An 18,545-nucleotide genomic window follows, 5' to 3' on the forward strand; every position below is an offset into this window, starting at 1 on the left:
GTTTGTTGAACTTCATTTAATACTTAAATATAATTGGTGTTAGATTCCATGACTGAGGAAAACTCATTCTATTATTTTTCCTCACGTTTTAAAACTTTAAAACCTTCATAAAGTCCATTTGTTGGAACACAACTAAAGATTGACAGATTTTATAAGAATGGGCACAGAATTAGTTTGCTTAAGATTTCTGCACTGTGCAGATGGTGTCGGGAACATGGATCCTAGCCTTTACCTTATGCATAATGATGACACTCCTCAAAGACATGTAGCGTTACTGGTTACACATATTGTAAGTGGACTTCCTTTACTTCACAAGTTCAGGGTGCCAAGACTGAATTTTATTACTATATTGTGGATCACAAAACTAGTTGAAAACAATAAATCATAATTAACATGTTCAATGAACATTGTGACCAAATAATTTACTATCTTATCTTATCTTACAGGTACTATCTTGAAGTTAAATGCAAGAACGAAACTGGACCTCTGTCACCCAGTTTATCCTGCTAGGACTCACCGATGACTCATTGTTAGAGGTTCTGCTATTCATATTTTTCACTTTCATATACATAACCACTGTTCTGGGCAATATTGGCATTATAGCATTGATTACCTTTGCTCCTCGACTACATACCCCTATGTATATTTTCCTAAGCAGCCTTTCTATAGCAGACCTCTGTCACTCCTCAGCCATTACTCCTAAGATGCTGGCTAATCTCTTGTCAGAAACAAAAATGTTTTCCTTCAATGCATGTTTAACACAGTTGTTTTTCTTTGGAGGGTTTTCAAGTTCCGGTGGGCTTCTTCTTTCTCTGATGGCTTATGACCGATACAATGCGGTATGTAATCCCTTGCTTTACTCTGTCATCATGACTACACAAATCTGCATCCAGCTCATAGTTGTGGCATATAGCCTAGGCTTTCTGAATTCTGTGATACACCTTAGCTGCCTTTCCAGACTGCACTTTTGTGGACCTAACAAAATCTCTCAATTTTATTGTGATTACCCTCCTCTCTTTAAGCTGTCCTGTACTGACACAACCATCAATGAGATTTTGATATTCACAGTTGCAGGTGCTATTGAAGTGGGCTCTTTGGTTATTGTCCTCATTTCCTACACGTTTATCATCTCAACTATCCTCAGGATTCGCTCTGTAGAAGGGAAACTGAAGGCCTTCTCTACCTGTGCCTCTCACTTTGTCTCTGTGACTTTGTTGTACATTCCTGTCCTATTCATGTATCTCAGACCAAGCTCCAGTTACCGCATGGAACAGGACAAAGTGGCTTCTGTTTTCTACACAATGGTGGTTCCTATGTTGAACCCCATAATATACAGTATGAGAAATGAAGATGTGAAAAGTGCACTTTTGAAACTAACAAAGCAAATGCATTAAAACCAAGCACTGATAAATAATGTGGTACATGTGAAGAGAAATGGCTGGGCTGTGCATCTGCCCACATCACCAGCTCATATTCAGCCACAGTTTTGCTGTTTACTGAACCAAACCCATTATAATGAGATCCCATCAGTTGTAGTAGCCTTTAGCAGTATCCTCCCTATGGATTACATTCATTAAGTGTGCCTTGGAGGTTACCTTTTCTGTAACAGTGTGTGATGGCCAAAGAGTGTACAAATCAAATGAAAAGAAGCCCTTATCTTCAGAATGCAATGGCTTTCCTAAATAAAAAAACAGTTGTGAAGTTATGTTTATCGAAATAGATCTATATTGTAAACTTCTTCTCTATTGTTGGACATGATCACTGCTTATGCAGAAATTGTAGCTTAACACTGATACATTCTATAGATTTACCTAGCATTATCCAGGTCAACTTTTATGCAATATGTGTATTGTTAGGCATCCAAAATGTGATGTCATCTTAACTATCCTCAGGTTTCACTCTGTAAAAGGGAGACTGGGGACCTACTATTATTTGGGCATACCACCGCTTTGTCAGTTTCAGCATACTCATAACAAAAGAATTCTGTGCTTCTGCCTTGCTTGTGCACCAGCCCAAGAACTCAACAACCTGCCAAAATCAATCAAGAACCTCAACAGCTGGATCACTGCTTGTGCCAACATAGTTGCTCACCTCAAGCGCAACTCAACATCAGTCGGCTGATCACAGGTGAGCTGGTGTTGCTCAAATGCAGATTTACCTCAGATAATTAAAAGACAAGAGGCATTTGGCAAAACATGAATAGTTGGTTTAATTAAATGTAGGAGCCAGGAGAGCGAGGTACAGAGTTGGGGTCTGATGACTGTCTCTCAAAGTTGCAGAGTTCTAAGCACCTTTATATACAATGGTTGAAAGATCATAATGTAATCATACACATTATTTGATCACTGTGTGTGTCTTGTGGTCTGATTGACTGAGTAGTTTTAGATTAATGTGGCATCTAATTTTTAAGGTGTTATGGGAATGTGCATCCCTTTGGCCAAATGGGTTTTATTGGGGACCATTCTCCCAGGAGCTTTGTATTGTCGCTGCGTACCTGTGTGATCAATCAGGATTTTTCCTGTTTGTGTGTTTCTCTTTAGGCTATGTGTCACCCCACTTGAGATCTGTCAATCGGTTTCTACAGGCCTAGGTCGCAGAGCTTGCTTGACCACGTATTTCTGACTTGGAGTTGATGAGGAGGTCACATCAGGTGAATTTTATAATAGTGATGCACGTTTATTGTTATGCACACAAATATCATGGTGAACATTGACTTTGTTTTTATCGATATCAACACTCGTACACAGAGGAATGCAGGATGGCGAAACACCACTGCAAGCAAATGGAGCCCAAATGGAAAACAAGTATGATACATCTTCATCATTGTGCACTAACTGTGGCAAGGACATCTTCACAATCATTATAGATTTCACCACACATCCTGCTGCCTCCAGGAACAACACCCCCTCATTAGACCTTGTGGAACAAGCTCTTGGAATTCTGCTGTAACTAAAGCACTTCTATTTACAGCAATATTGAGCGTCAAATGGAAAATTTCACTGTTACAACTCAGCTTCCCAGCACAGCCTAAGTATGAACCCTGAACTCATGGCCAGATGTCACCACTGTCAAAATTGTTGTTAAAGTTAAAATGAAAACAATCCATTTGGGGAGCTCTTCTTACCCATGCTCCCATCAGATCTGTAGTCAAGGATTCCATACCATTCAGCAAAACACTAGCACCCAATGCCTCCATCAACTCAGCTACATTCTCAGACACCTGGAAAAAAACACCATCATACCCTGGCTCAAGAAACCATCCACTAAGAAACTAATCAACCAACACCTCACCAACAATCTCAGTAACCACCAGATCCTCAAAGTTATGCAGTCTGCATTCAGGCCCAACCACAATACAGCGACATCACTCATCACTGCCACAGATGACATCTGTATGATCCTTGATACAGAAGACATGGCAGTCCTCATTCTCTTGGACCTTTCTGCAGCATTTGACACACTCCATCCTCATCAGGTGCCTGTTTGAGATTGGCATTCAACGGCCCCCTTGACACTGAATTTGCTCCTTGATAGATTTAACATAAGTTGTAAGCCTGGCACCATACTCCCCAGAAGCCTGCAAAGTCATCTGCAAAGGTTCATTGCTCAGTCCCACCCTCTCAATGCATACATGATCCCTGTGACTCTGTCATCCATGTGCATGACATCAACATCGTCTCCTACACCGATAACACACAACTCATATTCTCTATCTCAGATAAGACCACCAACACAAACAACAATTTCAAAGCCTCCATGACCAGTCACTAACTGAACAAAAGTCACTGTACCAAGCTCGACACCAACAAGTCAAAAGCAGTGATCTTCAGCAAGAACACCTTCCCATGGTGTAATTGAATCATGTTTCCAAACCGCAAAGATGCTGATGAAGTTCTTCAAGTGGCTCCTAAGCACTACTAGTAAAATTGTCACTCATGCTATAGTCACCAGCACATTGGTCTAAGGGAACACCCTCTAAGGCAGGATCACCAACAAAGCACTAGAAGACTGTACACCATCCTGAATTCAACAGCCTGACTCATCCTCAACCTCCCACACAGAAATCACGTCACACCACACGGTAGGGGGCTCAACTGTCTTCTGACACACAAACATGGTTGTTTCAAAATCCTTATAGAGGACATTCATGGGAATGTAAAACGTAGGCCCCACCCACTTCAACAGATGCAGCTCCTTCCACCAACCACGCAGACACATCTCATACTCGCAAATCTCCTGCACATACACAGAACATCACAACGATAGGGGTTGTCTTAAATTTCTAATAAAGAAAGGAACACCTCCCACTGCACATCACAGCCTCCTCCACGCATAACATACCATTATCTAACAGGACAAGACAACAGACAGCACTGATTTGGCAAAATTAATGCTTTGTTCAGATTTGAGGTCAAGTTGCTTCAATTAAAGGATGCATTTTTTTCTTTCTATAGAATAACTCTATTGAGACGTGATGACCACTAAGAACTAGTAATTTGGTCAAAAGGGTTTAATCTGTGTATAAGATAAGTATTTGGTTGATGTAGTTGGTAAATTGCCTGGAAGAAAAAAATACAGCATCTAAAGAATCTTTTTTTTTTTTTTTTTTAATATTTATTGGTGGAAGAAAACATATTACATATACATCTTTAAATCATTATAGACTGAAAGCTTAGAGTAAGATAATCTATGGGGGTAAAGAGAAAAGATAAACGAAAAAAGGGATAAAAGATAAAGTACAGAATAAAAAAAAAACATCACCAGATTAAATCATTCATATCAAATACAAAGCCTAACCACCCCACAAATACTAACTTGGGAATGGTACCCCTTAATTCGAAGATGGGCGACCCCAGCCGGTATGGGCCTGTACCCAGGCCTGAAACAGACCCCATATTGTCTTCCCCTTCCTCCTGGCCTGTCTCCCCTTCCGTTCATACAATGATTTTTCCAAGTAGTAAGAGGAAAGCAACCTAGCCAACCATTGTTGCCAGGACGGGGGTCGTGGATCCAGCCATGCCGTTGCTATACAAATTCGAGCCACCGCCATGGCTATGAATATAAATGCCCTACAAGGTCCAGCGATTTCGCCATCTGTCCCAAAGACCATAATTTCAGGTGTAAGGTCTATATCATAGCCCACTACTTCCTTCAAAACAGATTGGATCCCTTCCCTTAAAGCTTTTAATTCCCCACAGGTAGCCATCATATGGATAATATCTGTTCCGTACATCCCACATCTCGGACAGCTTGTTCCTGTCGTACATCCCCATTTGACAAGATGGGCTGGTGAATAATACAAATCAAATATAGTCTTATAATGCTGCGCTTGTAGGGAAGATGATAATAAAGTAGTGCATCCCAACTCCAATGAACTCAGGAAATTACTACTACCCTCTGCCATTTTCTTACTCCACCTCTCCTTGTGTTTTTCTAAATCGTCAGCTTGTTCTACTAAAAAGATAGGGTAGATTGACCTAATGGCTAAGCTGGGTTTTGCCAACATGTCGTTCAACAATTGGATACTTTTAAATCCCTGAACCCCCCCTGTTTTTTTCCCTAAAAAATCCCTTATCTGTAAGTATTTGAAAAAGTCCCTTTTCTGTAGCCCATACTGTTCCTGTAGGTCTCGAAATGTCTTGACCCCTGAGTTATCAAAAAAAATTCCTAACCGAGTTACACCTAATGTACACCACTTCGCCATATATTTATCATGAAATATTTCTGGGAGTAATGGATTCTTCTTGATCATGGTATAATAATTATATCTACCTAGTCCTTTTTTTTTACACCAAAATCGCCACCACTTGTGAGCAGCTTCTAACACTTTATACCTAGTTTTTTTGTAATATCCAGGCTCATGGTATGTTACTAGACACCCACTGGCAGCTTCTCCTATCTGCAGCTCATATATGTTGGGGCTGTCAACAATTGTAGTACCTTCCAAATCAAATCCGAATAGTGGACGCATGTATTGAAAGGCTGTTGCCAATTGATATAATTTTATATTCGGTAAGGACCATCCACCCCTTTCCCGTGGAAGAGACATATATTTACTCGCTCTCCTGCACTTTCCATATGCCCATATAAACCTCATGATCATTCTGTCGATCTCTTTAAATTTTAGATTGGAGAAATACAATGGGATAGTGCGAAATAGATACAGCAGCTTCGGAAGGAAAATCATCTTTATCATATTACATCGTCCTACAATAGTTAAATGTAGATTATCCCATCTACGTGAATCTTCTCTAAATTTAGCAAGTATAGGATCTATATTTAAATTTACTACTTTATCTATATTCGGTGTGATATTAATACCTAGGTATACTGCATGATCCACCCTCCGTGTATCTTTAATATTTGTATATTGATTAGCCAACAGTTGTGTCTTGGCTCCATTTAACAAATATCCAGAAAACCGACCAAATTTTTTCGCCACCACTTCTATTTCTTTTAGTGCTGAATCAGGGGATGGGGTTAGTATGGCTATATCATCTGCGTATGCTAGAACTTTGGTATCCCATCCCTGCCTGTGAATTGGTGGTATCTTGTTATTCGCTTCCAATTGTCTCAGCAAAGGGTCTATATACAGAGCAAAGAGAAGAGGAGAGCAGGGGCACCCCTGCCTGGTTCCTCTCCTAATCAATATAGTCTCAGATTGTCCTCCCATTAGTTGTATTTTCGCCGCTGGGGATCTGTATAAGGCCCTAATTGCTATAATGAATTGCCTCCCTAGCCCAAGCTGTTCCATTACAAACCACAAGTACTTCCACTTTACCCGATCAAAAGCTTTCTCTGCATCCAGAAAGATAGCCGCCATAGGCTCTTTAACAGCTTCTGTGGAGTCGAAGAGTGCTAGAACTCTCTGAATATGATTAGTCGTGTCTCTCCCTGGAATAAACCCGTGCTGCCACGGAGAAACCAGCTTTTTGATCACCAATGACAATCGGGCGGCCAAGATCTTTGAATATATCTTGGTATCACTATTTATTAGTGTGATCGGGCGATATGAGGCAGGATTTAACGGGGATTTGCCCTTCTTCTGGAATATAACTATGTTAGCTAGGTCTCAAGACGGGGGGATTTTCCCTCCTTTTTGTACCTGAACATACAGCTCCAACATTACCGGAAGCAAAGGTGACTTAAAAACTTTATAAAATTCTAAGGGGATAGCGTCAGGGCCAGTAGCCTTCCCTATGAGCAGATTGTTCATTGCCATTTCTATTGCTGTAATATCTATCTGTTCTCCAAGGAGTAGCTGGTCGCTCTTATCTAATTTTCCTGTCGTGATAGGATAAAAAAACTCTAAGGCTTCTTCATCCGAATAAGCCGCTGTATCATCATATAGTTCCTGATAATACCCATGAAACACCTTTCTTATTTTATCCACCTCTGATATTAGCTGTCCTTGTCGATCTATGATCTCCCTGATTACCCCAGCTGCTGTTTTCTGTACTGCCCGAGCCGCTAATAGCCGCCCGGCTTTTTCCCCAAACTCAAGCCTTTGTGCCCGCTGCGCTTAATATTTCTCCGCTATTTTTTGGGCTGTAGTCTCATTTGCTGCTGCTTTGATTATGGCAACCTCTTCCTGTACTTTCGTTATATCTGCTCCAGCTTCTATAGCCATGGCTAGCTGTCTCTCTACACACTGCAACTTCAATTGAAACTCTATTATTCTCCCTTGAACCTCCTTTTGCCTATTAATACTAAAACTTAATGTTTCTCCACGAATACCAGCTTTCAGAGTATCCCAAACCATTTCTACTGAAGCGGATCCCCTATTGAACCCCAAAAATTCGGTTATCCATTTGGTCATATGTTCACGGTATTCTGGATTTTTTAATAGACCTCTTTCAAAGGTCCATCTACTACTCTTTAGTTCTAGCCCCTCCAACTCCAAATCTAGCACTATAGGGTTATGATCTGAAACCATCCGGGGATATAGTTCGATCCTAGCCTGCTTTAAGAAAACCGGGGAGATTAAAAAATAGTCAAGACGTGCTAATTTCTTATGCGGAGCCGAGTAATAGGTATAACCGGGATCAGATTTGCGCAGCTTCACCCAAGCATCCACTAGCCCTAATTCTTGTTGCAAAGCACCCATGGCCTTATACACCCGAGGTTTGCGCCCTTGATACTTTTTAGTTGCGAGTGCTAACACATCTTGTAATCCCTCCCACGAGCCATTAAAGTTAAAATCACCACATATAATATAGGGAGGTACCCATCCTGTGAGCTCAATGGCTAAGGTATCAATTACTATCGGGTCGTCCGTGACCGCCCCATATATAGAACATAAAGTGAAGCTGCTATGGCCATATCTACATTCTAAGATTGCCCATCTTCCACCAGCATCAGCCTTTTGCCAAGTAAATTGTAATTTGCTGGTCCGGTCTAAAATCGCCACTCCTTTAGTTCTAGCTTCTTGTTTGGACCAAACTATTGCCTTTAGGCCCAGTGAGCCAAAAATCCCGGAATTTTTATATTCTATGTGCGTTTCTTGCAGGCAAAAAATATCTGCCTTAAAGGTTTTCAATTCTTCAGCAACTCTCCTTCTTTTATGAGGATCGTTCAGACCACATGTATTAATTGATGCAATTCTGAATCTAACCATACCCCCTTTTTTTTTTTTTTATAATTTCGGATCTCTTTTTTTTGGGGTCACTCAAATTTCCATATCTAGCTACACCATCCCTTAGGTTTCCTTTCCTTCCTTTTCCATTTCTTTCCCCGATATCTCTCGTCTCCATTAACTGTTCCCTTTCCACATTTTTCCCCAGTTTTACCACTATGGATCCTCCCTCCACCCTTCTTACTTTCCCTTTCCCCATCCCCTTCCCTTTCCCCTCTCCTTTGCCCTCCCCCCTAAAGAATCTAAAAGGAGGGACATTTACGCAATCATGGAACAACAACAAAGAAAATATTTCAGTTAATGCAGATGGCCCCATTTTATATTTAAACTTTCTCCAAATGTTCAGAAGTAGGTTCTTTTTGCCGATTTCCTTCTATTCTATTTGGAGCATAAAACATAGAGGCATTCCTAACCCAATTATTGTGATGATCTGAATGCTTCTTACCAGGGTTATCTGTCAATCTCGAGGCACCACCTGGTCTCTTGCTGGTTCTGGACTGATCAAGGTAAGGGCAACCCTTTCCAGTAGCCCATGCTGCTGATAGAGTAACACCAGGCAGATTGTGACCTCCAGAAGGAGTCCCAGAGGGAAAAAAACTCAATCCTGGGAAAATCCTCAGAAGCAAGGAACTCCTGAAAAAGAAGTAAGAAAAAAGAGAATAATAATATGAACTGGAAACAGCAAAAACTGCAGACAAGAAAAACAGAAGTCCAAAAATCACCAGATACAGGAGGGAGGAGCATCACCAAAAAAGAAGTGTTTGCAACGCAAGGAAAAGAAGACCAACTGAACTTTAATACTTGCAAACAGGAAGTGACACACAGGAAATTCCGAAGACACCAGCTTTAATTGGGAAAAGCCATATTAGAGTGAATGGAAAAATAGCCATAGTGTAAAAGAGGAAGCAAAGCATGCAGGGAAGGCAACACAGACTCCTGGGAAGAAGAAAAGATGACTAAGAGGGAAACCACAAAGAAAGAGAAAACAAGAAAAAGGAAAAAAGACAGCAAAGATAGGTAACAGAGATTATAAGGGCAAAAGGTGGGTGCAGCGCGAAGCAGCACCCAAAGAAAGATGTACTGGTTGCGCTGGGGACTGAAATATAGGCAGAGGCCTGAAATGTGGCTCAAAACATGATCCGCAGCAGAAATGGCCATCCAGCATACAGACCACCGACCTGACCATGGTCCGCAAGTGGGGCGCTGCAGGTCCTTGCGGAGTCACAATTATAAAATTAGAGTTTTGATTTTGATATTGTTCAATTTTGTGCCAGTCATTGCCTTTCAAAGCTGTTTAAAGTTTAAATGGAGGATATTTCCGTGAACAAAATAATAATTCTTCCTATGGCAATTATGGTTTCTAGAATAAGTGGAATCTTCTCAAAACTTTATTTCTAAACCCTTGGACATTGAGGAATTTAAAATCACACACAAAAGTATAACATTTTAATATTTGCAGGCCTATCTGTTTTTAAATTTCAACTTCGACATTTTCAAATCAGACCAATACACCCTAAAAATGTTTTATATCTGGCAATACAGTTTTATAGGGAGGACTTACCTTAGGAATGACTCAAAGATGTGTTGTCAACACAAATTGTTTTCCCAAGTTTTATTTTTTGCAGCACTAATATTGGTTCTAGTATATTTGTAAATTTTCGCTGCAGAGCGGGCAGCACATGTGAATATATGTATTTAAATAATTGTAATGTGTTACAAAACTATAAATTATACCAACATACTTTAGTGGTAAACATCAAGGGGCATATTTATACTCTGTTTGCGCCGAATGTGCGTCAAAGTTTTTGACGCACAATCGGCGCAAACCCTGCCCCATATTTATAATTTGACGTCCGACCCCGCGGGTGTCAAAATTCCACCATGTGCGTCATTTTTTGGAAGGGGGAACCAGCCTTGCGTTAATTATATGCAAGGTTGGCGTTCCCTTACAAAAATGACTTTAAGGCCTGTGCCCCATATTTATACTCTGATGTCATTTTGACGCACAGGAGGGGGCAGGCCTTAAAAAACGGCGCACAGCCTGATGGGCGCCGTTTTTTAACGCCTGGGTCAGGGCAGGCGTTAAGGGACCTGTGGGCTCAGAAGGAGCCCAGAGGTGCCCTCCCATGCCCCTAGGGACACCCCCTGCCACCCTTGCCCACCCCAGGAGGACATCCAAGGATGGAGGGACCCATCCCAGGAAAGTTGAGGTAAGTTGGGGTAAGTATTTTTTTTCGTTTTTTTTTTGTGGCATAGGGGGGCCTGATTTGGGCCCCCCTACATGCCACTATGCCCAATGGCCATGCCCAGGGGACATAAGTCCCCTGGGCATGGCCATTGGGCAAGGGAGCATGACTCCTGTCTTTGCTAAGACAGGAGTCATGTCAATGGAGGTTGGGCGTAAAAAGAAATGGCGCAAATCCGGTTTGAGGCCTGAATTTTACATCAGACCTGACCTGCCCCATTTTTTTACGCACAACCCCCATTTTCCCATACGCCGGCGCTGCCTGGTGTGAGTCATTTTTTTTGACGCACACCAGTCTGCAGCGCCGGCTAACGTCATTCCATAAATAAGGCGCCCGCATGGTGCGTTGGAATGGCGTTAGCCGGCGGTATAATTTTTGACGCACAACTGCGTTGGCGCAGTTGTGCGTCAAAAAGTATAAATATGGGCCCAAGTACAATGTGTGGACATCTCCAACTCAAATAAGGAACGTATAAGTATCCAGCTAACTCAGCAGAAGGCTGAGTCAGTGGTTGTGTATAGGTACATCGTCACCAACTGCTCCACTTTGTGATAATGTACCTATGCTGAAAAAGAAACCAGCAGCATCTTCTGTTAAGGTATGTTTGTAAGGAGTATTAACCTCAGATTAGTGTTAAGACTTTCTTGCAATATTGATTATCCCTGGCATTCTTGTTCTTAATATTTCCTTTGTCACAACCTGAGAGGGAGAGAAATGTCTTATATCTCTGATAAGGGATCATCTTGTGCAACCTTCAAGTTTTTATTTGAAAAGCTATCCCAGTCTTTTAAATCATTTTAATCAAACTTTCCTAAGTTTTCACAGGGCACAGCATTATACAGAGGCATTAATCCACATCAAGGATATCAGGCAGTAAACATTCAAATTCCATAAGTATAAAGAGTTTCCACTATGTAATGACATCTGCCTTGTACACAAATGTAGGGTTATCATCAAATAGTCTATCTCAGAGAATCATAACAATTGCTCATTAAAAATGCCACCTCCAAAACCCCTAAACTATAAACCATTAGTGAGTGTAATGGGGCTGTGTCTTGTGAGGTGGTTGTGGGCAATACATGGTTGAGGGACCCTCCTTATGGGACCTCAGGTAGTCATATGGTCTTTACCAGTTCTCCCTTGATATTACATCTGAAAAAGATGAAAAGCCCAAATTTGAGTGGGATAAGCTGTGAGTTGGTAACCGACAGACAAGAAGGTCACCAGAGGGCCCCAAGTATATCCAGAACTCTTATAGTTATCCAAGAGTAAATCAGCTATTCTTTCCATTGCCAAGGCTTGGCACAATCTGACATGCCACTGGGTAACGGAGGAGCTACTGTTTTTTTTCAATAAACCGCCAACGCCGGTTCTAAGAATAACCATATAATTGAGCAATTGCCTGACGTTTGGTGTTAAAGGGATTCATTTCGCCATCCCAAAAGGGTGCTATAGTATGTTTTTAATTTGCACTAGAATTTCAGATCAGAAAGGGCAGGTTATGGTATCTCTCAGAATTTCATACGCCAAAGTCCCTTCGATAATTTTTAAAAGTAAGAACATCCCATACATGGAACAAGTAAGAGATAGAAAGACACCCTCACTCTCCAGTGGTCAAGAGGTCCTTGTGTATGTGCTGGAGGGAAGGTAAGGTTATAATGAATAGGGGTGAATGGAGAGGGCAATGTGGCTCATGCAGCTGATTAGCCCTCCACTGGCTACCAGTCGAGAAGCGAATCACCTTCAATCATCTCACCCACACATACAAGGCCATTCACAATGCAGGACTAGCCTGCCTGAACCACCGCACCTCCTTCCACACCCCAGCCAGATCCCTTTGTTCCTCCCAGATGGCCCTGGCCATCATCCCCTGCATCCACAGAACCACCGCCGGAGGACGATCTTTCACCTACGCTGCAGAAAAGAGCTGGAACAACCTCCCTCTGTGCCTCAGACAAAGCCCACCGCTCACCATCCTCAGGAAGAACCTCAAGACATGGCTCTTTGAATGAGGTCCCCCCCCAGTTCCTTGAGACCCTCATGGGTGAGTAGCTGCGCTTTACAAATATTGATTGATTGATTAAGTGGTTCACTCCATTCCAGGCTTTAAGAGTTGTTTTTGTACATGTGCTGAGGTGTGCATGGGGGGGGGATCAGTTTGCTTTCGGTTTCTACAACAATGTCCCAGATATAGTGGCCTACCACCACCAGATCCATATTGAGCCAGCGTTATCTGATTCTCTCACACACCACTTGGAAATCACTCTCTACTGTACCATCTCACAATTACAGGGAAAGGCAGGAAGAGCCACCCTATTCAGATAAGTGTAGCAATTCATAAACAAGTCGGGCTCTGCAGTCTTGCCAAATGATACTGGTCACTAGAGAGTGTAGCTTGAAAAAATAATTCAAGCTCTATTTCTATTGTCCCTGTAATAGACAGAAAACCTGCTGTAAGCCAGTCATTTTGATTGCATTGATACGGCCAAGCCATGATAGGTATATGGGAGCCTTAGATAAATCAAAGATCTTGGAAAAAGTTTAATCCCCAATATGTAAGATCTTTTTTACCATTCGGAAAGGGGTAAAAATCACTTACGTCTCCATCTCAAATGGAGGAAGACCCAAGTTCAGAATGAAGGATTTATGGAGTTTAATGGGATAACCTACTACTCTCTCAAAAATCCCAGTTCTTTTTGTAGAGCCAGCAGAGAAGTCACAGACGAAATCAGAGAAAGTAGCACCTTATCCGCAAATACTAACATTTGTATGGTAAATAGATCCAAAGTAGAGACTATGATTCACTTTCTTAGCTCTCACCTTTACTGCAAAGGACTCCAGACTGACGGCAAATAAGAGCAGTGAAAGCTAGGACCCTTATAAGTTCCCCACTCTAATTTAAAGAGGTCTGGACCCATTTTGTTTACCAGTACTCATGTACGCAGATATGCATGCCTGCATCTCATCCTCCCTGATCAGACTACCTAGCGTCTCATTTTGGTCCCCACCTGGTGTAGGTTTATGTCTTTTAGGTATCTTAGTTGAACAGCTTCGTCAAATGGCGGAGCTGTATACAATTGTTTATAAAAATCTCTGAAGGCATTTGTTTTGTCGGCCTCCACTGTTGCCACACCCCGCCATATAAATTTATGTGAAGGATGTGTGCTTAATCCTTAGTTGTTGTGCTAAGCAGGAGCCCACTTTACTACCCTGATCATAGGTACCATATTTAAGACGAAGCTGAGTGAATTCTGCCCTATTTGTGTATATTGCGCTCAGCTTCCCCCTAAGTGCAATAGCTTTTTGTTGGAGTTTTAATGAAGTGGTATCTTTGTGTGCCCATTCTATTTGTTGCAATTCTCCTTAGATTTTCGGTTTGGTTAATGTAGATAGATGTGAAATGTATTTTCCCTAATAACAGATTTAAAGGTATCCCAGTTGATGGGTGTTAGCATCCCTGATCATTTGTTTGAAAGAAGTCTCTAATAGTCTTACACAAAAAATCTTGCAAAAGATGGTCCCTCACTAATAAGCCACAGAAGAGCCATCTGCGATATGTAGGCGGTGGGAGAGCTCATTCCAATGTCAGTGCTACATGGGAATGGTCTGAATCAGCTACAAAGGGGGACTTCCGAATGCATAATAGAGTTTCCAGTGATTGGCTCACAAAGTCATAGTAGAAGCAGAAGTATTTGCAGTGCGAATGGGAAAAGAAAGTGTAATTTCATGCATCAGGATGGGTGGTTCTCCAGGCATCTATGAGCTGTGTAAAGTGGAATGTTCGTTTAAGGCTTTAGAAAGGCTCCTGGTTAAAGCACGGTATGGATGGGTGTTGTCCAGGTCCAGGTTCCATGTGAGATTGAAGTCCTCCATTAAAATGATCTCCTCATCTTCATACTCTACCAGAAGAGTGAGACACAATTGCATGAAGACTGACTGGGCTGTATTAGGTGCATAGATAGAGGCTATTGTGTACGGCTAGGCGGTGAACTCCACACTGCCACAGAAGTTAATGGAGTTTGCCCACTCTGCACTCCGTTTGGAGAACAGAGTTTGGCAAAAACTCAGCCGTCGCCACGTGGCTGAGTTTACCAGTGAGGCGGTGCCCACCCTATTTCATTTTCAGTCATGTGGATCTCTCAGAGGAGTCTTTACTCGTGCATATGACTTTCTCCTTCCCTCTAAATCAATGTGAGACGGTGATCCAGCATTCAACACCTTTTCATAGCACAGCTGTTTCAATGGCGTCCTCTTCTCCCTGCTGTTCCCATTTCTGTTTTTAAAAGTGAAACCATTAAGAAAGCAACAGGGTTAACACTCTTCTGTTCTCTGCAGGAAAACACTTGTCACTGCTCACATTCCAAGACCCTTTCAACATGAAGCATGAATATTAAGACAATTAAAGACTTGCATAGAAATGCCACCATTCCCATACAAATGCAGGTTAACCATTCTCATTTAGGACTTCAGTGCCTTTTCTCCTCAATGTGCTAACCACCACAAGGTGACCAATTAAAATCACAGCACAGGTGCTCAACTTCTTCAAAGTTAAATGAGGTTAATGCAAAGTTATCAGGGACTGTAAGTAGCATTGAGTGCCACCTACGTTTACAGAGCTGGCAATTTGCTACTGAATGCATTGCCAACCATACAAACAGAGTTAAACCTAGTTAATGACGTCACCTCAAAGCTGCTTTTCACTGCTCCAAGTAGCAGCAAGAAAGAAGGGTTTTATTTCTGTCCTCATCACTGGGGAAAGAAGGGCTGGTTCCCCACCAGCAAACTCTTTGGGTAACCTCCATTCAAGAAATGAACCTACTGTCACAGGCAAAATCGGAGCAACATCCAAATAGGTGTTGCTCAGAATGGGGGGCCCAGCATAACCTTTTCTTGAGGTGAAAGTTGTTTTGAACTGCAGCCCATGTTGTCTGCTTTGGGAAACCTTGTGTGCATTCTCCTAGTGAAGCTTTGGTCAGAGACAAGAGGAGTGTGTACACTGTTTCACGCCTGCAGAGTAAGCCCAAGAAAACTGCAGATACTGCCCCTACCATAGTATGTTTATTTATTACTACAACCATGTATCTCCCTTGCAAGTCTAACGTCAGTGGATTATTCCAACACTCGCAAAGGAAGGGTGGGTGCGGGTCACCATTTTGCACCCTGCTCTATGGGGTTACTGTTGTGCCTGTTGCTGGAGGAAAACTGCCCAGTGACACAGGTAGGATCCATCCCTTCGGGAGCTAGTCAGGAAATCAAAGATTGCCTCCGAATACACTGCAAATTATCATGGGACTTGCACATGGAGTTAAGGGTGCATACTTAAACAAACTGGGTGATGAAATGCCACAGAATCTCACAGAGTGTTTATATAACTCCACAGCATGTTTCTACTTTAATATTCTCCACTATTTATCTTTAGAAATCCTTTTTAAACTTAACAGTTTTTGTCAAGAAATAAAATCCTTATCTCAATATCTGGAAGAGTAGGTCTCTCTAAAAGATTAATCCTCAATGAAGCACTTTAAACCACACAGTTTTGTTAGACTTTGTGCCCAGGGTTGTTTGCACCAATTTTATGTTTCGCAGGTTAATTCCCTTCAGAAACAATTATCATGTGTAATATCATGAAGTGAGGACAAGTCATTCCCATTCTCGTTCCTTTCAAACACCATATGTTTGCAGAACATAAGGCTCTTATATACATACCCTGCAATTAGTTTAAAAGTTTCCTAGTGTGCAAATTCACAAAGGCAAGGAAAGAAGCTGGAGACAAAGAGCTAGAAGTGGAAACCAGAAACTACTTTAACCAACATTCCTTCATTACTGATTTTGTATAGGAAACTTCGACTGTTAATTTTTAGAAAACAACGCATACAAGCTCCTACTTGTGACAGGTGAACATCCCCTGAATAATTCAGCACTAATATTGCATTTGTTTGATTTGATAGCTCCCTCTGTCACTCTCCAGGGAGAAAGCCCAAAGGTCTTAAACTCACATTATGTAAAGGTGACTATTTATGTTTTACTGTGAGGCCTGCCAAATCTCCCTATGATTGGGTGCAAAACAGACCTTACTGTAACTGGACCAAGGTAATGCATTGTTCCTCATTTCATACTGTGCTCACTATGGTAGAGTTTAGGTGCTCTTGCTCTCAAACTAGATGTTCACCAACCCCCTCCAGCACTGCATACTCAAATTTAATGCACAGTTACGACATGCCATTGTAGTCCTTCCTAAGGGGATGGAGGGAGAAGTTCTCCTCAGTAGCATTCTCAGAGCTCATTCAAAGAAAAGAGATGTGGATAGATTTCCACATGACAGCAACAACTGCACTTGCACCAGGGTACACCAGTCCACATTTGACAGGGGACAAAGATCCTCAGCACTGAAAGGCTAGAAAGTGATATATTTTAAATACGTTTTAGTTATATGTTTGTTGTTTGTTAATTTACAAACATTAATCCTTTAGTCAGATTTGTTAAAGGATATTTAATAAAAGGCTAGGAATTGCTCCACATCATCAAAGATGAAGTGTTCCCATTACTGGTTATTGTGTAACAACCTGAGAATCTGAGAATTGTATACCTTTCTCAATTTATTTGGAACAATTGTGCTCACACACCTGACAGCACTACGGCAAGTCATTGTTGGTAACATGCAGTCAACTGGCGATTTTAATTGTCTATGTATGTTTAGAAAGTGAAGCTGTTCGATGTAAAACCCCTATAATCATAGGTATACACTGCTGAAATGGGCAAATCTCAAGTCAGGTTCAAGGGATCAGTTTTGAGTATGAACAATGATTTGACACTCGTCACTACAATTGTTCTATATTGTTTTTGTCTGATAATGATCACACTGTTTATGCTACAATCATACCGTATTGTGAATGACTGTTAATGACTTACAATGCTATGAAGTGCTCTGATAGCCTCGGGCCTTGCCAGCGCTACATAAAACAATTTATAAATATAGATAAACTCATTGTCAGTGATTGATTTATGCTGTGCATCACAGCAGAAAGTCGCACCTCACATGACAAGCTTTGGCTAATGCCTAGTTTACAGCCAGTGATTCTTTGCATTCTGACTCTTGTAGCTTCAATTTAACACTGAAAGGATAGACTTCAAAATCTCAGCATGGAAAACAGAGTTGTCTAAAAATGGAGAAGTGATTCTCTGTATCACACATTCAAAAGGGTTTCTTGGCACCTAACCCTGGCAGGGAATATTATTTGGGCTGAGGTAATAGCCTATGTTCCAGCAAAAAAGTTAAACAGTGATATTTGCCATGTTACTTTTCTTTAAGTGCCCATATTTGTCAAAATATCTTCGGGGCTATTCATTAAACTAACTTACGCTTGTGAGTAATATACATGTGTACTTTAGTCCTAATATTTTGAATAAATGTACTAACCTTTTTCATGTGGGGGAGACATAAGTCTGTAGTTTTTAACAACTTTATTGTCCAGCAAAGGGCAGACACAGAAAAGGGTATTATCTTTTTTGGCAAGTTATGGAGAGGAAGTGCCTTAGGCTAGAACTCCGATTCTACTGAAATCCACAAGGCAAGCTACAATCATGTGCCTTGCCCTGTTGCCAATCTCCATATTTCCAGACCAAGATGACCCAAACATGTATCATTTACACAAAAAAAACCACCA

At 41.4% G+C, this 18,545-nt stretch overlaps 1 protein-coding gene across 1 annotated transcript; it reads left to right on the plus strand.

The window, feature by feature from the left end:
* Window positions 1-464: 464 nt before the first annotated feature.
* LOC138287041 (olfactory receptor 5AP2-like) lies at window positions 465-1,394 on the plus strand. Its single transcript, XM_069227402.1, has one exon. It carries the CDS (start codon window positions 465-467, stop codon window positions 1,392-1,394), a length of 930 nt encoding a protein of 309 aa, XP_069083503.1.
* Window positions 1,395-18,545: the final 17,151 nt, after the last annotated feature.

The sequence above is a fragment of the Pleurodeles waltl genome, chromosome 4_1, assembly GCF_031143425.1.
Source record: "Pleurodeles waltl isolate 20211129_DDA chromosome 4_1, aPleWal1.hap1.20221129, whole genome shotgun sequence".
Taxonomy (NCBI): Eukaryota; Metazoa; Chordata; class Amphibia; order Caudata; family Salamandridae; genus Pleurodeles; species Pleurodeles waltl.